The 21,960-nt window shown below is 39.8% G+C and overlaps 2 protein-coding genes across 3 annotated transcripts in view; both read left to right on the forward strand.

Annotated features, from left to right (window-relative positions):
* Positions 1–9,997: 9,997 nt before the first annotated feature.
* Smp_140120.1 (hypothetical protein) overlaps positions 9,998–21,960 on the forward strand; it is a gene marked incomplete at its 3' end in the record, with an annotated part of 38,078 nt that continues 26,115 nt past the window's right edge. The window contains exons 1-3 of one of the 2 annotated variants that reach the window (XM_018793687.1): positions 9,998–10,455; positions 10,493–10,576; positions 11,999–12,684. In XM_018793687.1, the coding sequence (XP_018647130.1) occupies positions 10,495–10,576; positions 11,999–12,684 (768 nt within the window). In that variant the 5' untranslated portion in view covers positions 9,998–10,455; positions 10,493–10,494. Of the gene's footprint in view, positions 10,577–11,998; positions 12,685–21,960 lie in introns of both variants that reach the window. The other variant, XM_018793676.1, reaches the window with a different exon arrangement.
* Smp_187230 (hypothetical protein) lies at positions 18,358–19,506 on the forward strand (the record flags this gene model as incomplete). Its single annotated transcript, XM_018793698.1, has 1 exon — positions 18,358–19,506. One exon carries the CDS (start codon positions 18,358–18,360, stop codon positions 19,504–19,506), a length of 1,149 nt encoding a protein of 382 aa, XP_018647131.1.

The following is a 21,960-nucleotide window of genomic DNA, read 5'->3' on the forward strand; positions in this document are numbered from 1 at the left end:
TAGACCCATTCTATCAACCATTACTCGATGAATACTCTGGGATATACCAATGGCAACCGAAATTGCCATGTGTAACCAGCTATGTTACGTGCCACGTCACAGCTACAGGCCACCTATATTCTCGAAAGCAAGCCGACTGGCTCCTGAAAAACGGAGCTTGGCCAAAAATGAATTCGACTACATGATAGAGTTAGGAATAATTCGACCGTCAAACAGCCCATGGCCCCTAAAAGGGGCAGCAACGATTGGCGTCCACCTGGTGACTATCGGCGTTTAAATGCTAAAACCATTCCCGATTGTTACCCATTGCCTTACATTCACGATTTGACAGCTACCTTGAAAGGTACAACTACTTTTTCAAAAATCGACTTGGTTAAAGCCTATAACCAAATCCCTATGGATACTTAGGACATTCCAAAAGCCGCCATCACAACTCCCTTCGGACTTTACTAAGTTTCGCGAATTCCTTTCGGCCTAAGAAATGCTACCCGGACTTTCCAAAGGTTCAGCGACGACGTTTTGCGAGGTCTCAACTTCCTACATGCGTATGTTGATGACTGCTTGATAGCCAGTTCGGACAGAGAATCCAATCTCCAGCATCTGGACATTGTGTTCGAACGACTGCAAAAGCATAGCATTACTGAAAACATTCAGAAATGCCAAATGAGAACCGAATCCTTAGATTTCTTAGGACACACTACTGATACGCAAGGAAAAGTGACGGCCACTCTAGATTACCCAGAACCGACCACGATTAAGCGATTGGGCAGATTTAACGGCCTTGTAAGTTTCTATAGACGTTTCATATCAAAATGAGCATCCCTTATGAAACCGCCAATTGACGACACCGCACGAAAAGCATTCTCCACAATTAACTAACTTATCGCAAAAGCAACCATGCTTGCACATCAGGACACTCAAGCACACATTAGTATCACAGTTGATCAATCCGACAACAATAGATTAACCACACCTTGCAACCTTTGAAATTTTTCTTGAGACGGTTACTAGACACTGAATCGAGGTATATCACTTTTGGTAAGGAACTCCTAGCTATGTATTGTGTTGTACGGCATTTTCAACATTCTATTGAAGGTCGAGAATTCAGTCTTTTCATTGGTCGTAAAGCTCTTACTTTCTCTTTAGGCTCATCTTCCGACAAGTACTCTTCTAAAGAGTCTCGACGACCGGACTGGATTTCGTGGTTTACTTCAGATATATAACACATTTCTGGAGCAAACGATGTAGTTGCAGACGCCTTGTCTCGTATAAATTCCTTGAACAGTTTCCAAGGAATCGATTTTCTGAAACTCTCCCACCTTCAAAAAGAAGACACTGATCTTTAGCACGAATTATCCTCAACAACTCTAAAACTGCGCATTAAACAGATAGGAGTGTGTAAGTAAACCTTATTATGCAATACATCTGCAGGTAGGGATCGCCCAATCGTGCCGAATAATTATCGACGCAACATCTTCAAAACGTTACACAAACTTTCTCATCCAGGTGTTCGTGTATCCATCAAGCTTATAGCAGAACGGTTTTGTTGGCTTGGTATGGATAACGATGTGAGGAAGTGGGTACGCTCCTGTGTAAGCTGCTAGAAATCTAAGGTGATTCGACACAACAAATGTCTCTTAGCCTCTTTCCAAACTCATGATGCTCGTTTCGACCATGTTCATCTGGATTTGGTAGGACTCTTACCAGATTCAAATGGATACTCTTATCGATGAAATTGCGTAGACCATTTCACTCGATGACCAGGAGCGGCATGCATCAATAACATTACCGCGCTTTTGTTGAAAGATGAGTAGCAAACTTCGGCTGCCCTTCAACTACCACTACAGACCACGGACGCCAGTTCCAGTATGAGTTTTTCCGTCGTCTGACTACACTATTAGGAATCATTTGCTTCCAAACGACCGCCTTCCACACACAAGCAAACGGGTTGGTAGAACGCTTTCATCGACAACTAAAAGCTTTCTTATCGGCAGCAAGCGTTTCACAGTGGCCGATGCCCTTCCACTCGTCTTACTAGGTATCCGCAATGCAGTGAAAGCTGACATTGGATCGTTTATGGAACGAAACTTCGACTTCCAAAAAAGTTCGTGGATCCTTCATCTTCTTCAGTAAATATTGATCTAAACTCCTACATGAGCGGACTTACAAACGCAATGAGTTCAGTTGAACCTGTTTCCACTGGACTGCAGTCAACTGATATTTTCGTTCAATATGACGACGATATAGTAAACACGTCGAAACTCACTTCGACGATCCCTCGAATCAGCATACGTAGGCCCTTCAAAATTCTTCAGCCCCAACCTAAGTACTACGTAGTCGATAAGAACGGAACTAACGATAGCATCAGCATCCATCGCATCGAAGAAGCGTATTTAGAAGGAAATCCTATCCATGTCTACTTTCTTTCGGTAAAATCCAGCGACACGGCTCCTACACATATAACACAACAAACACGCACGCTGATACTTCGGCAGTATCTCAAAATAAACTTAAAACAACGCGTTCTGGAAGAAGAGTAAGAATTTCATTGCACGTAAGAAATCACCTAACATTTTGCTTTATCTCGATTTTCCTTTGTATTGTACATAAAAAAATTTAATATGCTTATGCTGACATACTTGTTCCAAAGGAAACAAGTTTCTTGTTGATATGTGTATATTTAATTTCCTTTCTTTAAAATGAAACCCGAAAAAATTCTTTAAAAATCGCTATTACGCTATCGCATGTGTATGAGCTTATTTACTTATTTTCACCTGCTATGTATGTTTACGCGCATACGAGTGTATTGCGTCATGCACTTACATATTCTTTTCCTCTTTTCTAGGACGGCTGGAAAAGACGATAAGAAGAACGATTAAGTTTACGAGGAACCGAAACTTACCATGTGCTTTGTTTACTTAATTACTTACTTACTTACGCCTGTTACTCCCAATGGAGCATAGGCCGCCGACCAGCTTTCTACAACCCCCTCTGTCCTGGGCCTTCCTTTCTAGTTCTATCCAACTTTTGTTCATTCTTCTCATGTCTGTCTCTATTTCTCGGCGTAGTGTGTTCTTTGGTCTTCTACTTCTACTTTGACCTTCAGGACTCCATGTGAGGGCTTGTCTTGTGACACAATTAGGTGATTTCCTCAAGGTGTGCCCAATCCACTTCCAGCGCTTCTTCTTGATTTCTTCCTCTGCTGGAATCTGGTTTGTTGTCTCCCACAGTAGGATGTTGCTGATAGTGTCTGGCCATCTGATCCGAAGTATCTTGCATAGACAGCTGTTAATAAACACTTGTATCTTCTGGATAATGGCTTTCGTAGTTCTCCACGTCTCCGCCCCATACAATAGAACTGTCTTGACATTTGTATTGAAAATTCTAACCTTGGTGTTGGTTGACAATTGTTTTGAGCTCCAGATGTTTTTCAGTTGTAGGTATGCTGCTCTTGCTTTGCCGATCCGCGCCCTCACATCTGCATCTGATCCACCGTGTTCATCAATGATGCTGCCCAGATATGTAAAGGTTTCCACATCTTCCAAAGCTTCTCTGTCAAGTGTAGTTTGATTGGTGCATACTGTGTTGTGCCGGAGAGTCTTGCTTTTCCCTTTGTTTATATTGAGACCTACTGCTGCTGAGGCTGCCGCTACACTGGTCGTTTTCTCCTGCATTTGTTGTTGCGTTTGTGATAAAAGAGCCAGATCATCCGTGAAGTCTAAATCGTCAAGCTGCATCCTGCCTGTCCACTGTATCCCGTGCTTTCCTGAAGATGTTGACGTCTTCATGATCCAGTCGATCACCAGGAGAAAGAGAAAGGGTGAGAGTAAGCAACCTTGTCTAACACCGGTCTTTACTTCAAACGAGTCGGTGAGTTGTCCTCCGTGGACGATTTGGCGGTTTAGTCCATCATAGGAGTTCCGTATGATATTGACTATCTTCTCAGGCACGCCGTAGTGTTGAAGAAGCCTCCATAGTGTCGTCCTGTCCAAGCTATCAAATGCTTTCTCGTAGTCGATGAAGTTGATGTAGAGTGATGAGTTCCATTCAATTAATTGTTCCACAATGATACGTAGAGTTGCGATTTGGTCTGCACACAATCGATCCTTAAGGAATTCGGCCTGTTGATCTCGAAGTTCGGCGCCTACGAAGTTTCTCATTCTGTTTAACAAGACGCCATTGAAGACCTTTCGAGGTATCTTCCTTTGGCATCTTGACCAGAAATCCTTTTTTTCCAGTCTATTGGTACTTGTTCTTCGTCCCAAATCTTACTGATGAGGATGTGGAGTATCTTGGCAGTTGCTGCTACATTTGCTTTCAGCGCCTCTGCCGGGATGTTGTCTGGTCCCGCTGCTTTGCCGCTCTTGATTTGTCTAATGGCCATGCTGATCTCTTCAATTGTTGGTGGGCCAACATCGATTGGGAGGTCCGTGGGTGCTGCTTTGATGTTGGGTGGGTTCAGTGGAGCTGGTCGATTCAAGAGTTCTTTGAAGTGTTCTACCCACCTGTTTCGTTGTTCTTCAATGTCGGTGATTACTTTGCCTTCCTTGCTTTTCACTGGTCTTTCTGGCTTACGGTAATTTCCAGCAAGTTTCTTTGTTGTATCATACAGTTGTCTCATGTTTCCCTCTCTTGCAGCCTTTTCCGCTGTCATCGCTAAATCTTCCACATATTTACGTTTGTCGGTTCTGATGCTCCTCTTCACTTGCTTGTTTGCCTCTGTGTATTCGGCTTGTGCCTTGGCTTTTTCCGCTCTGGTTCGGCTGATATTGATTGCTGCCTTCTTGTTCCTCCTTTCTTCAATTTTATCCAGTGTACCAACAGTGATCCATTCCTTGTGATGGTGCTTCTTTTGGCCCAGAACCTCTTGACATGTTGAAACGATTGCCTCCTTGATACCTTTCCAGTTGCTCTCCATTGTAGTTCCCTCTCCATTGAGTAGATCATGAAAGGCCTGAAACCTGTTGCTGAGGGCTATGTTGAATTTGTTGAGTTTGTCAGCATCTCGAAGAAAGGCCGTGTTAAACTTTTGTAATGTTGTCCGCGCCGTTGTCCAGTGCTTCTTGAGTTTTAGTTTCATCTTGGCGACCAGCAAATGATGATCGGATGCTATATCAGCTCCTCTTCTGGTTCTCACATCCTCCATCGTCCTCCTGAACTTTTTATTGATGCAGATATGGTCGATTTGATTCTGTGTAGTGTGATCCGGTGAAGTCCATGTGGTTTTATGAATGCGTTTATATGGGGATAAGGTGCCTCCTATGACCAGTTTATTGAAGGCACATAGGTTTGCAAATCTCACACCATTTTCCTTTCTTTCTCCCAGTCCATGTCGTCTCATGACGACTTCGTATCCAGTGTTGTCTATTCCAACCTCGGCATTTAAATCTCACATCAGAATGGTCAGGTCCTTTGTTGAGCACTTCTCAACGATCGACTGCAGCTTATTGTAGAATTGGTCCTTACCGTCTTCATTGTGGTCGTTGGTAGACGTATGGCATTGAATGACGTTCATTGTAATACCCTCTTTCTTTGTTTTGAAGGAGGCTTTAATGATCCTTGGTGAATTGTGTGCTTGTTTGACAACATCAATGCAGCTACTTGTGTGTGTGGGGCATTTTCTTCTTCATAGCCGGTGTATAAGAGAAGCTCCCCTGAAGCTAGTCGTTGTTGTCCGACCTGCGTTCCATCTGAACGAATGAACTGCTATCAACTTTTATAGATTATGTTTACTAAACAGCCATGCTTGGGATGCATACTGTGAACCAGTATATGTTGTAACTTGTAAATCATGCCTGTTAAAATGGCGTGTACTTGCCCTTGCGGAAATTTATTATTATTATGTGCTTCACTGATCCCGAGCATTTTCAGGTTGTATTTCCTCATTTGTGCAGCAATTTTGAAGACTCTTCCGGTCTCCCACATTGTCCGGACGTTCCATGTACCTATAAAAATTGTTGCTCTGGTTTTTAGAAGGTGAATTAGCCTCATGATTTCCGATGGAACTCGGCTTTCATCGTGGGGCGTCATAATTCTTCCTTCAACTCCCAGGGCAGATTTTAAATGGTCTGAATTCTTTTTTCTGGTTAGCGTCTTTTAGCGAGTTGGTTTTCTACAGAATTGTGTCGCTAACCCCATGCCCAACCCTCCTCCTTTACCCGGGCTTGGGACCGGCAGTAGCCCCCGGAGGAGCTGCAGGCGCAGTTTGTAGTTTGAGATAGAAAGATGCATATCCTGACAAACGCATTCTATGCCGTTCAGCAAATATGTGATGGGTGTGACAAGTGACCAAGATATCAAACGTACAATTAAACATTTTATGTTGTGTTTGAAACTGTCATAATAATACAACACGATTCCGTACTACATACTCGGAATTCATCATTTTGATTGTCACTTATCGTAGTACTAGACATATGAAAACTACTAGTTCGATTATTTCAATTCATATGAATGTACTAACAGTAAATAACACATACTCAGTATGTGAAATTATAGATCAGTATTGTCAGTACTCCGACCCAACATATTATTCACATATTGTCACTAGCCTGTTTAACCCAAATGATTTCCGTTCACTTGCTTCTTGTCGTTTCGGCACGGTTCCAGATATTTGGTTATGTCCATATATTGGAAGTCTAGCCACTCAACTGCACTAATCCTAGTCAGCGTGTTAAATATTTTTTGGCGTGTATATCTTGCAGTTGAGTGAGTGCATTCGTCTTATAGTAATAAAGATTTTGGACACCATGGGCTATAACATTGCCAGGCAGTAGGTCAGCTCGTTACTTCAGGATTGGGTGGCATCGTCACCTGAACTAATGATAGGGAGTGAAGTAGTTGAGCGTGTTGACCGCTTCACTTATCTTGGGAGTCTCATCAGCCCTTGTGGTTTAGTGTGTGACGAAATCCCAGAACGGATACAGAAGGCTCATCCGGCGTCATTTATGGCGTAGTCGAGATATCCGTCTACCAACCGAAGGACGGGTTTACTCTGCAGCAGTTCGTTCCATTCTACTTTATGTCAGTGAAACATGGCTGATAAGAGTAGAGGACATTCGTAGGCTACTAGTATTCGATCATAGGTGTCTTCGAAGCATTGCTCGTATATTCTGGGACCACCGAGTAAGTAATGCAGTTGTTAGGAAACGGGTACTAGGTAAGGGTGGCAAATCGATTGATGAAGAAGTGAAACTTCATCAGTTGAGATGGCTGGGACACGTGTTACGTATGCCCAACCACCGTCTGCCTCGACGTGTGATGTTTTGTGGTGTAGGAGTAGGTTGTAAGAAAGAAAGCGGCCGCCAGATCAAAGCGTGGCACAAATCCATGAAGTCACTGACAAGTGGACTGAGCCATGTTGGTAGGTGTAGACTACCTGGTTGGGATTCGCGAGATGATAGCAATCGATGGTTAGGGACCTTGAATGACATGGCTCAAAATCGTTTGCAATGGCGAAGGTGCATCCACTCTTTGTGTTCTACCAAATTTTAGTCTTCTGAATTCTTCATGTCCCTTTCTCTTTTCTCTTTCCGAATTCCTTTGACTGGATTATACCCCTTGAATGACATCTTCAAACCCTAATCTTTCCGATTACTGTTTGTACTCTTACTACCTCTACCATTGTGAGATATGAATCGACAACTTCATCTCTGTGCTAATGTGGTATGACAACTCGGACTGATATACGTACGTACGAAGTTCTACGTTGCGACTGACCGACAGTTGGTTGCAACATTTAAAAGTAATAAAAGGGCCATTCGGATACTGAGAAAAGACAGTTGTCTCAGGAAATAAATAATAAGCTAATTATCTGGTGTAAGAAAAACGAAGTCTAAGGACAAGAGGGGAGACGGATATGATAAAAAACGAGATAGGAGGAAGTACATGATATGTGATAATGATAATTGTAGGCAAACCACGGGATATGCATTAAGTTCTGAGGGTACAAAAGGGAGATAGTGATCTATGTGTCAGCACGTGTTTACCTAATCTACTTTTGAAGCCGGCCACTGAGAAGGACGTTGAGAACATTCCAAATGTGGCAGCTCTTAGCAAGGAAAGGTGAGGGCCAACCTGAGTATCCACACTTTGATGCAAAATATTTTGAGGGTTGCCTTGAGGAACTTGACGGTATGTTTCGGTAGGATATTGTTGTTAGAGCTGCTTAGCGTACTTGACACTATGTGTTACATAATAAGGTTATATCTTATTCTCCCATAGCTCAGAGATAATAATCCCATGTTTTGTAGTCTCTCTTCGTAAGATTTATCCCTTAGATTCATCGCCTCATTCGTTTGGGTCTCTTTACACGGACTAAAATATTTTTATATCCTCCGTAGACTGTGGTAACGACAAATTTGTGTGCTTCGAGAAGGTACGTTTTAGAAAAATTTGGGAACAACAGTGAAATACTGAGTACAATTTGGCTGCATCGGCTACGTAGTTTGAGTCATGCTCTGGGAGACACATGCGGATGGGGTTTTCAAGAAAAATTAGATTGTTCATGTCTCATGAGGCAATGTTTAATACATGACATTTTACCAGGTTACGTTTTTTATTCGGTTTATACAAGCTTGTTACAAAATACTGGACATTGATTTCAAATACAAAAAAGAATCCTCTATTTTCACTTTAAAAAACTCAAAGAGCCAATAATTGACAAAGAATCCTGTTCCTTGTTGTTCGATTAAATAAGTTCATTAGAAAAGTCAAGTTTTTTCGTTTGTCCACTTAACTCGTAAGATTCTCAAGGTCAAAAGCACGGAGCTAAATTAGGTGGGGTGTTTAAAAAACGACGTTGTTGGCATTTCTGTTATTGAGAATGTTCCCATGGTTTCCTGTTGAAACGCTGAAGTGATTGGTGTATTTGATGGCCAATTATTTTTTTATTTTTATGCCTATATCATAGTCCCGGGATGTCACTAACCGCGTTATGTTTGCCAGAAATATCAATAGAATTTCGTCGCGTATAATATATTTATATATTATTCCGTTGTTATTTTCATATTTATTCTCAACACTTTTAAATGTTTATTCGGATCATTACACCAACCGCTCATGTGTTTATTTACTTTTAGTCCGCTTCTCTATTCAGGGACTTTCTAAATGGAAGTTATTACAACGAATATATTATGGATCGCTTATAGGACGTGAGTTACTGACTGTTGATAGCTAGAGTTCCGGGAAAATTATGTGCTTTAGAACATATAATCACCCATAGCTCTGTTTTGAATCAGTTTAGATCTCTGCAGAATTACAGATGTACCTCTTTATTTAATTCAAACTGTCTGTGAAGTATATACGCGTTGTCAGTAAAACGAACATGAGTCAGTAAAGGCATACGATCTTTCGGCTAGATAAAAACTTGTCAACATTCCATACAGCATATACAACGTTCAGTCGCAACGTATAGCTTGATACAAATGTAATTAAGTCCATTTTACAGGTACCAGTTGTTTTTTGTTCATATATTATTTAGATGAAAAGTGATTAGTAGGTATTTGTTCTAGAGAATTGTCGCTGGTGTCCAAGCTGACGATTCTCACTTTTTTACATTACTCTTAATCACAGCATAACGCTTCTCTTTTTATGGGCTTTCGTTTTTAATCAGTATGTTGAGCTGAAGTTGAAATGTTGGCACTGTATAGTGTTAACTTACTATAAATAATTTAAGTGTCTAGAATAAGCTAATAGTAAGTTGTAATACACACACGGTAGACCAGGAAGCTATGAGTATAAAATATAAAACTAATCAGCTAGTAATTCCACCATACTCTTCTACATTGAGTTTCCATGCTTCTACATTTTGCAGATAATTTACTACTCCCAAATCTTGTACAAAAGCTTGTAAATGTAGTTCCAATTGTGGCAAGAATATTGTTGTACGCTATCATAGGTCAGCAGTTAAATCTCACAATTTTCAATCGTTAGTTTGCGGACTTGAATTTTACTCTACGTTATTAGTTGTGTAGTACAACCAACTGAAAATGTAGTTTAAATTTAAATACCAGACTGGTTTTTGTTGCTGAGTTGCAGCAAATAAAATTAACCGCTACAGTCCAATGAATTTACTATCAATAACTATGTCCATACAATTGTTTTTTAATCACGACCCAAATGAGTTAACTTGTGTACTCTCGATTACCCTGACAACCTAGTCAAGGTTCTTTCGATTCTCTATACATAAAACGTATTAGTTAACAACTTTGCCAGATGATTCCTTCCAATTGCCTTATTTCTTCACGCGATACCTATGACCCACTCACGTCATTACAATAACTAAGATACTCTAAAGATACTTAGCCATTTTTCCCATACATAAGTCCAGTTTTCTGTGATAATTTCTTTATCTCTTTGATTGCATGCATTTTGAACCTTTGTTGCCATTTTTATTCCTTTTTGCTCTATGTTTTGATTGAATTCTGAAGTCATCCAATATCTCTGTAGGCAAATGTAAGTTGGCATACCGTTATGGCTTCTTATGCGACAGAAATGCATGCCTCTCCTGGTTGTGACGTCTCACACAATAATCAGTCTCAAAATTCATCTGATTCCTATGGAAACAAAAAGACCTGTGAGTTCTTTTCACAATGAAACAACGGTACCTTCAATGCTTTTTAAAAGTTCATTGGTCGGTTATTAGTTAATGATGACTTTTTTTACCTTAAGACACATATGAACTGTAATCGTCTGACTAGTGGTTTCGGTATCAACGAGAGCATTTTACCTGTCGACAAGTTTAGTAAATAGTTGATGCTACAATGGAAAACTAATTAGAAACCCGAGTATACATTTTTTATATGGAGTCTTACTCAGCAGTAAATACAACCCTATTGGCCCCCAAATGCCCTGGTACAGCCGAGAGAGTGGAGAGTCTGCCCTCCCTCTCGAAATGCTCTCATATGGCCACGCGAATATATAGCCTCTGACAGGGAAGTCCTACTCACTGCCTTCTCGTGGCGGGGGTGTTGTTCACAAAAGTGAGAGGACGAAAAGCGAATGTCCGGCGCTTTAACCGGGTTGGTGGATGTGGAGGATCCACCTAGGGAAGTTGGAAAACCCTGATTCCAAACCAATGGTGCACATGGGCTCCAGTATCCTGAGGGAACAAATGGCGTATGAATCAATCGTTGATCACCGGCTACCATGGGACTGCATCTCCTCACGATGCTCCACTGCCTTGTGGACTAGACCTTTAGGTCAAAGGCTCCGGGTGTGGCCCCCTAAGAAAACCACCTGCTTCAGTCTGGGCACCTGGTCAGTATCACAGCCCTCACACAAATCGAATGAGATTTGTGAGGCGCATATTTATCTAGTGCTTTTTTGTACCAATATTTATGTGTTTAAATGAATAAATAAACAACCCTATTGGCCTTATAATTTCTTTTATAGGGGACCTTATTGTTATCCTAAACGATCCTAATTTATAGCTTTTACCAAACACACAGCTACATCAAGATAGTGGTGGTCAAAATCCCTTTGGTTGAAGATTTATTTTGGTTGGACAAGTTTACTTCGAATACTTGTGAGTAATATAATCGTCTTGTGAAGTCCTACAACATCATCCTCCAGAATAAAAATAATAATAAAGTGTACAGTTACGAACTAACTCTTGTACTTCCACAGTGGAATATCTCTTCTTACTGGGCTGGTAGAATCATGTGTATTAAATCAGTTATAAACAATGGTAGATGGTAGTTACTAGGGAAATCCAGTATCTACGTTTCGCCCCACTGGAGACTCGTCAGCTGGATGTATCTGCATCTCAGAGTTGATGTTTGCCTCCGGACCCGAACCAAGTACCGTTCACTTGAAACATCGCGCTATCCACTTAGCTACTGGCTGGCGTAATGGGATAGGTGACCGATTGGAGCCTTAATTATCGGTGGAAAAGTTTGAAAAATATCCAATACAAATGAATATTAAATCGATGTTTATAAATGTATTTTCTCCTTGTGTATTTGTTATTACTGTTTCAATCTTTGTTATTTTCCAGCATCTACACATTCCACCAACAATTATAAAAATTCATTCGAAAGGACTAATCATCCACAAATATCTCAGTCAGTTCCATCTTGTTCAGACATGAATCCTATAACAAGCCAGCTTCAACAGCAACATCCACAATACCGCTATTCAGATCCGTATGGTTTCCAACGTCAGCCAGAGTCTAATCCACGAACGCTTCCTAATTGTGACACTACGAATTGCGTCCCCTCGATTTATACAAGCCCAGAATATAATGTAAACAGTCCAGACTTGTGCACACAGACCAATCATTTACAGTCTTATATACATCGTGTATCTTGCTGCTTGCCTCAATGTCCACAATGTCTTTCTTATAATCTTTTCTCTCAATCTTATAATTTTCCAAACAATGGGACAGCTCTACAACCACCTTTAGTATTGTCTCCAACTGTGTTGAATAACTACTCAACTTCAGCACTGTGTTGTCCATCAACTTCTCAAATACCATATTATTTTTGGTACAACCAGGATCCTGAATACCAGAAACAATATTATCAAACTCAATTAGCTATGTCTAAGTTGAATCTAGACCATGCATCTCCCAATACATGTATGATGGTTCAATCGGGACCAGATCCTATGCATGGATCTTTGCCAAATCAAACACATCAAACTGAGGCAAATTATTCTGCAGACCCAAATGCTTTTTCTTCAGTAAGTGTATTGATGAATACTATCCTATTTGCAAAAGTTTATTTCAGTGTGTTCGAGTTTAACGGCTTTACTCAGCTGAATTCGAAACACTGTGATCCTTTTTTAGTCTGAGGTACATCAATTGTTTATTTATTGAAAATAACAACTCTCCGACACATTTAGAAAGAGATAGTACAGCCACGTTCAAGTTATCGTATTTTAAAATAAAATGGAAATTCGGATCCAAATTCTTGATTTCAATGTGAAATCTTACGCGTTGCGTTTGGGGTTTTACCTCAATTCAACTTGATGGATTAATGGTATGATGGGCATAAGGAAAAACCACTAGTTACTTTGTTGCCTTTATTCATAACCTTGATTAAACACTCTTTTAGCTACTGAACAACTCAATAATACTACCCTAAATGAATATTCTCCATAAAAATAGTTACTTCATGTCAGAACTAGAACAGGAACGTTTCATTGATATAGTGAGGAAATATGTAGTGTGTTTATCAATCCACATCTGAACACGAAGTCAAACATACGTTCATGTATCTTAATCAGGAGACAATGACGATAGAAAAGTCAGCTCACATTAAGACTTGAAATATTGTGGTCACTGTTTAGCTGGTGATATTAGATATTATGCTCATGAAGTGGAAACATTTGTAATGAATCGATACTGAAGTCTCAGGTTTGAACATTGTTTTTATTAATACCAAAAAATAGGATGTTGGGGTGAAACAAAAGTGTTGTGAATGTATTTCGATAGATGATCATGTAATGGGCTTAATCTCAGACTATAGGTTATTGTACCCTATGTCAGCATCCTTCAATCACGAATCTTCTACCATCTCAATCTTCCCATTAGCACTGATTGGTTGAAAAGTAAACCAATCAGCGTGATTCTGGCTTTAATATGTAATATGTAGATGTCTTACTAAGGCGATCAGAGTTCATATCACTTTCTAAGATGTAATAGAGTAAACCTATGTTATTATTTGCGTATTTGGCTAAACCAAAGTACTACACGCATATAAATTACCATGATTCATAGCTGAGCCGATACAATCTCGAAAGACCAAACTACTAGACAACAGACTGAATATATTGGGAAATTTGGAATTTAATGTATGTACCATAATATCTAACCAAGGTAGCATTACTGATTTGTTTACCACATCAGTGATAGAAATAAATTTCAAAATTCCAACCAAGAACCATTTACTTTTACCCATCGTTATTAGACTATACTGATACCCAACAATCTGAGTAGATTCATGTACTTGGTTTTAAGCTACACATTTTATATAAGCGATAGCAACAGTGTTTCAGATTCTTCTAACTGAAACGTATGGAAAAAAGCTGGAATCCAAGTGGTTTGAAGTTTAGTGTGGATTCATCAAATTATAACTATTTCATATTGAGATTGAAATGATCGTTAGATTTGTTTCTTGAAACAATAGAAATGGATATATGCTTATTTGTACAATTTACGGTTTTTATCTAACTAAACGTATATTTTATTATTTAACACAAGTAGAATGATCGGTTCGATATGGTTATAATCAGTTTAAAAACTCAGCCATTTAGACTAGATTTAAACACTGTTAATCTATCCCGGTTTTAATCTGGTTGTTTACTAAGTTAGTTATTCATACCTAGAACCTGCCACATATGTGCATCGGTTCAAGTTGTTACATCGCATTAATACAGCTTGATGAAACTATTAAGACAAACTCTAGAGTGGTAGGAATAGTGATATCAGTAGTAATCGCAATAGAAAATATTAGTTAAAGGTGGTGTAACTAAAAAGGAATGAATGAAAAGGATATTTTCGAAACTAAGTATCTTAAGGAAGATAAAAAAACAGATGGACCTGCACAATTATCACAGATTGTGAGTCATTGGGCTCAATTGCACCGTCCTCGACCAGGTAGTCTGAGCGTACCAACATAGCTCAGTCCAACAGTCGGTAACTTCATGAACTGATGCTGTGTTTTGGTTTTTCCACCCCTATCTTTCTCCCAATCTACTCGTACACTATACAACATCATGAATTGAGGTGGATGGTGTTTCAATGAACGTTTCCTAATCACCCTAGTCAATGGACATTCACTGTATTTTCAACCGATTTTCCATTTTCACCTCAGTATTCTACCTTTATCCTCAGCATCGCTCCTTTAGTGATCTCAGCATACTCGAGCTACTCTTCGAAGCTGCTTATAAACTTACTTACTTACGCCTGTTACTCCCAATGGAGCATAGGCCGCCGACCAGCTTTCTACAACCCCCTCTGTCCTGGGCCTTCCTTTCTAGTTCTATCCAACTTTTGTTCATTCTTCTCATGTCTGTCTCTATTTCTCGGCGTAATGTGTTCTTTGGTCTTCTACTTCTACTTTGACCTTCAGGACTCCATGTGAGGGCTTGTCTTGTGACACAATTAGGTGATTTCCTCAAGGTGTGCCCAATCCACTTCCAGCGCTTCTTCTTGATTTCTTCCTCTGCTGGAATCTGGTTTGTTGTCTCCCACAGTAGGATGTTGCTGATAGTGTCTGGCCATCTGATCCGAAGTATCTTGCATAGACAGCTGTTAATAAACACTTGTATCTTCTGGATAATGGCTTTCGTAGTTCTCCACGTCTCCGCCCCATACAATAGAACTGTCTTGACATTTGTATTGAAAATTCTAACCTTGGTGTTGGTTGACAATTGTTTTGAGCTCCAGATGTTTTTCAGTTGTAGGTATGCTGCTCTTGCTTTGCCGATCCGCGCCCTCACATCTGCATCTGATCCACCGTGTTCATCAATGATGCTGCCCAGATATGTAAAGGTTTCCACATCTTCCAAAGCTTCTCTGTCAAGTGTAGTTTGATTGGTGCATACTGTGTTGTGCCGGAGAGTCTTGCTTTTCCCTTTGTTTATATTGAGACCTACTGCTGCTGAGGCTGCCGCTACACTGGTCGTTTTCTCCTGCATTTGTTGTTGCGTTTGTGATAAAAGAGCCAGATCATCCGTGAAGTCTAAATCGTCAAGCTGCATCCTGCCTGTCCACTGTATCCCGTGCTTTCCTGAAGATGTTGACGTCTTCATGATCCAGTCGATCACCAGGAGAAAGAGAAAGGGTGAGAGTAAGCAACCTTGTCTAACACCGGTCTTTACTTCAAACGAGTCGGTGAGTTGTCCTCCGTGGACGATTTGGCGGTTTAGTCCATCATAGGAGTTCCGTATGATATTGACTATCTTCTCAGGCACGCCGTAGTGTTGAAGAAGCCTCCATAGTGTCGTCCTGTCCAAGCTATCAAATGCTTTCTCGTAGTCGATGAAGTTGATGTAGAGTGATGAGTTCCATTCAATTAATTGTTCCACAATGATACGTAGAGTTGCGATTTGGTCTGCACACAATCGATCCTTAAGGAATTCGGCCTGTTGATCTCGAAGTTCTGCGCCTACGAAGTTTCTCATTCTGTTTAACAAGACGCCATTGAAGACCTTTCGAGGTATCTTCCTTTGGCATCTTGACCAGAAATCCTTTTTTTCCAGTCTATTGGTACTTGTTCTTCGTCCCAAATCTTACTGATGAGGATGTGGAGTATCTTGGCAGTTGCTGCTACATTTGCTTTCAGCGCCTCTGCCGGGATGTTGTCTGGTCCCGCTGCTTTGCCGCTCTTGATTTGTCTAATGGCCATGCTGATCTCTTCAATTGTTGGTGGGCCAACATCGATTGGGAGGTCCGTGGGTGCTGCTTCGATGTTGGGTGGGTTCAGTGGAGCTGGTCGATTCAAGAGTTCTTTGAAGTGTTCTACCCACCTGTTTCGTTGTTCTTCAATGTCGGTGATTACTTTGCCTTCCTTGCTTTTCACTGGTCTTTCTGGCTTACGGTAATTTCCAGCAAGTTTCTTTGTTGTATCATACAGTTGTCTCATGTTTCCCTCTCTTGCAGCCTTTTCCGCTGTCATCGCTAAATCTTCCACATATTTACGTTTGTCGGTTCTGATGCTCCTCTTCACTTGCTTGTTTGCCTCTGTGTATTCGGCTTGTGCCTTGGCTTTTTCCGCTCTGGTTCGGCTGATATTGATTGCTGCCTTCTTGTTCCTCCTTTCTTCAATTTTATCCAGTGTACCAACAGTGATCCATTCCTTGTGATGGTGCTTCTTTTGGCCCAGAACCTCTTGACATGTTGAAACGATTGCCTCCTTGATACCTTTCCAGTTGCTCTCCATTGTAGTTCCCTCTCCATTGAGTAGATCATGAAAGGCCTGAAACCTGTTGCTGAGGGCTATGTTGAATTTGTTGAGTTTGTCAGCATCTCGAAGAAAGGCCGTGTTAAACTTTTGTAATGTTGTCCGCGCCGTTGTCCAGTGCTTCTTGAGTTTTAGTTTCATCTTGGCGACCAGCAAATGATGATCGGATGCTATATCAGCTCCTCTTCTGGTTCTCACATCCTCCATCGTCCTCCTGAACTTTTTATTGATGCAGATATGGTCGATTTGATTCTGTGTAGTGTGATCCGGTGAAGTCCATGTGGTTTTATGAATGCGTTTATATGGGGATAAGGTGCCTCCTATGACCAGTTTATTGAAGGCACATAGGTTTGCAAATCTCTCACCATTTTCGTTCCTTTCTCCCAGTCCATGTTGTCTCATGACGTCTTCGTATCCAGTGTTGTCCATTCCAGCCTTGGCATTGAAATCTCCCATCAGAATGGTCAGGTCCTTGGTTGGGCACTTCTCGAAGATCGATTGCAGCCTATCGTAGAATTGGTCTTTAGCGTCTTCATCGTAGTCGTTGGTCGGCGCATAGCGTTGGATGACGTTCATTGTAATGCCCTCTCTCTTTGTTTTGAAGGAGGCTTTGATGATCCTTGGTCCATGAGATTCCCATCCTATAAGTGCATTTTGTGCTTTTCTGGACAGCATCAATGCAACTCCTTGTGTATGTGGGGCATTTTCTTCTTCATGACCGGAGTATAACAGTTCTCCTGAAGATAGTCGTTGTTGTCCAACCTGCTTCCATTGTGTTTCGCTGATTCCAAGCACCTCCAGATTGTATTTTCTCATTTCTGCAGCAATTTGGAAGACTCTTCCGGTCTCCCACATTGTTCGGACATTCCATGTACCTATAAAAATTGTCGCTCTGGTTGTAAGAAGGTGCATCGGCCTCGTGACTTCCGAAGGAACTCGGCTTTCATCATGAGACGTCATAATTATTCCTTCTACTCCCAGGGCAGAGTTTAAATGGTTTGAATGATTTTTTTCTGGTTAGCGTTTTTTTAGCGAGTTGATTTTCTACGGGATGGGGTCGCTAACCACATGCCCAACCCTCGTCCTTTACCCGGGCTCGGGACCGGCAGTAACCCCCAGAGGAGCTACAGGCGGATAAACAGATACTACAAATTTACGCATATCCTTTACGAATTGTCTGTTAATTTACCAAATCTGTTCAAAGTTAAATAACGATTTAAATTAACCGTTAAATAATCCAGTCAAAATAAATCAATATATTTTCACAACATTTATTACTTGACTTCTCAGTGACTGTCAATTTACGTTTTTCCGATTTTTCATAACTTCAAAAAGTTTGAAATATTTTCGAAATTTTTATGAAATTTTTGTTATTTTTACCAATTTAATTTCGAAGGTATCGTTATCTGAAAATCCTAACACAATTGTTCCTCCGCCTAGTTTAATTATGCCTATGCCTCGATCTGTCACTATCGCTACTTCTCCTACTACTACTACCATGAATAGTAGTAATCTATCGTCTAAAATAAATGATCCATCTGTAATCAACCAGTTCGATTATTCCAATGCTTCATCGTATGCAAGTAGTAACAGTACACCATTAAATAATCAATTGAATGGATATACAACACTTCCTATGGACGGTGTCTACGATCCAACTAACAGTGCATGGTATCCTGGATATTGGAATTCAAATAACTTATGGGTATCAACGGCAACTGGTCAAGGTGGTTATTTAACAACACCCTTCAATAATAACAGTTTATCCTTACCAATTTCTTCATTTTCACCCAACCCACAATCGTTCAACACAGATGAATATGCAGTTCTACATCAACAATATGTAAATACAATAAATAGTGATTTCACTGGTGTTATCAATACTGGCAATAATCATCATCACCATCATTCAACAGATTTAATAAATTATAATCAGTCAAGAGATAGGACGGTTGTTGTCAGTCAACAATCACAACAAACACTTTTAGGTAGTAATAATAATAATAACACTGCCTCATCTATACCATCTTTATCATCATCATCTTCGTCAATAATGCTCACAGCAACATCTTTACCATCAACGTCAGTCAGTAAATTATTATCATCATCATCGTCATCATCGCCAAACCAAAAAGAATATCACACATTATCGTATTACACTAATCCGAAATCAAATGATTCGTTAACTAATTTACAAAATGTTCAATATTGTCCTTATCCTCTACCGTTTTATAACACGAATAACGTTGTCAATATGATAAATAGTAGTCATAATAATAATCATACTACTGCATCTGTTATCAATCATAATAATACTATTAGTAATAATAGCAGTAGTAATAATAATAACAGTAGTAATAGTAATAATATGCGTTTAATTTTAACAATATTAGCTAATTCACGAGCAAATACTACCGCTATTGCTACTCCAAATATTGTTCATAGTCCCTATCGTTATAGTCCAGATCGAAATAGTTTGTTGTGTAATCGTCAAAAGCTATTATCTGTCAATCCTATTTCGTGTAATACAAACACTACTCGATATATGTGTAAAACGTTTCCGCAATCCGAGTTGGCACGTTTAAACTTAAAGTAAGTAGCTATGTTTTATTTACCATATATATATATATATATATATATTACTTTCGTATTTACGCCTGTTACCCCTCACGTAGCAGCATAGGCTGCTCACCAAGATTCTTCATCGAACTCTGTACTGGACAATCCTTTCCAGTTATTATTCATTCTTTTGATGTCTGATTCCAATTCCTGATACGATGTATTTCCTGGTCTCCCCCTTTTTCCTCTCTCCTCAGGATCCCACGTTAGGGCTTGCCTTGTGGTGCAGTCTGATGATTTCCGAAATGTATGTCCTATCTGCTACTTCCATCATCTTTTCTTAATTTCCTCTTCAGATGGAAACTGGTTTGTTTTCTCCCACAGTAGGTTGTTACTGATAGTTGCCGCTTAACGGACATTTAGTATCTTGCGTAAACAACTGTTTATATATACTTGTAAATTTTTGATGGTGGTTGTGGCAGTTCTCGAAGTTTCAGCTCCATACAGTATAATTGTTTTGGCGGTCGTATTAGTTAGTTGTTTTGAGTTCCATATATTCTTTAGCGATATATATTTATATAATACAAGATCCGATTAGTGACTTAGAATTTGTAGCGCATTCGCCTTTGAATGCTCGATATGTATCATTTTTCTGTTCATTTCATAAGTAAATGTCATGTTCATAGAAGACATGATGATAACTTAAGATGATTGGAATGAAATCCTCAGTTAGAATTATGCTCTTCTGTACTTCAGTGACCAACTAAATGAACGGAAAAAATATTCAAAAGTGTAGATATCACATCTTCATAGTCAGTCAGTCACCTGGCTTCAAGAAATATTTCCTGGAGTTCTAGTGAGAAGCAGTGACTAGTGGAGTTCAACTGGGTCCTGTTGTGAGATAGTAACTCACTGAAGACAACGGTAGATGTGTCGCTTGATTTCGTGGATTCGTTGAAGTTAGACATTTACACTGTTGGATGGCAGCTCAGTGGTCTAGAGGTTAAGCGTTCGCGCGCGAGACCGATAGGTCCTGGGTTCGTGTGTGATCGTAGATGCACGCTGTTGAGGAGTCCTATACTAGGACGAAACGGCCATCCAGTGCTTAGAGGTTATCCATGGTGGTCTAGCTTTAATTGACTCATAAATTCAACTATTAAATGTGTTTTTCATTAGTCTTGAAGTTTCCAGCAGCATCTAAAAGAAACAATACGCATGTATAACCGTTTGGTATTTGGTATTGTGTAATGAAACTGATTGATAGTGATAATAATAATAAACATAAAAATCAATATTTCATTCATCCTGTTTGTTTTATAAAGCAAAAGCATATTATCAGTGTGTTTGTTTAGATTCTGACATTGTTGTACGTACATTCTCGTTTTATTCTTGTTCGAAATTTGTTTTTTTTCTTCCCCTTATCGATCAGTTGAGGTTAGAAACATACAGTTAGATGGACAAATCACGTATTTATATGTAAAACAATTCTACTCATTTATTAATTGTAATTATCTGACGGAAAAACCAATAACTTGGATCATAGATAATCGCTTCAAATTTTCTCACTCATTAACAAAAGTAGTTTAATGTTACTAAAGAAAAATGTGCAATAACTATATTCATAGTTTCATAGTTGAAAGCGTGAGTCAATTGAAGCTAGACCACCATGGAAAACCTGAAAACACTAGACGGCCATTTCGTCCTATTATGGGACTCATCAGCAGTGCGCATCCACGACCTCGCATCGCGAGATTCCAACCCAGGACCTACCAGTCTCGAGCCAGAGCCCTTAACCGATAGACCACTAAGCTGGCCAGCATCCAACGGTGTTAATGTCTAACTTCAACTGATCCACGAAGTTGTTTCCAGGTTTTTCATGGTGATCTAGCTTCAATTGACTCACGCTTTCAACTATGAAACATACTAAATCTCCACAAAACCCCTTCTGATAATTAATATATTCATAGTAATGTAATGAATAAACGACAAGTTGGTTGAGTTTTGTACGCTCAATATTCCATGACCTCAAGTTATGAATGTACTTTCGTGCTTTTATTGTTGACTTAAGTAGCATTTTTTAATCAACCTGTGGTTTTCTTAATGACTGGGACTAGCAGTCAATTAATTAATTCCAGTGAAATCATAAACTGACCTAAGTTAGATCATCATTGTGAAATTTGAAGCATTGGACGACCATTTCATCTTAGTATGGACTCGTTAAAAACGCCCGTCCATGACTCCGTACGAGGGGATCAAACCCAAGACCGGTTTGGGAGTCCTATACTAGGACGATACTACCGTACCAATGCTTTCAAGTTTTCATTAGTGGTCTGAAACTGGTTCATGATTTCAATATAATGTCACGATATACACAAACTCAATCTGATAACTGATTCATCGTTTCAAGTCATGTTTCTGTTTGTATATGCTTTTCTTTTTTTTCTGACGTTAACTTAGCACATTAGTTCCTAGGTTCTACATTGTCTGTGAC

This window comes from Schistosoma mansoni (genome assembly GCF_000237925.1).
Source record: "Schistosoma mansoni, WGS project CABG00000000 data, supercontig 0199, strain Puerto Rico, whole genome shotgun sequence".
Lineage (NCBI taxonomy): Eukaryota > Metazoa > Platyhelminthes > Trematoda > Strigeidida > Schistosomatidae > Schistosoma > Schistosoma mansoni.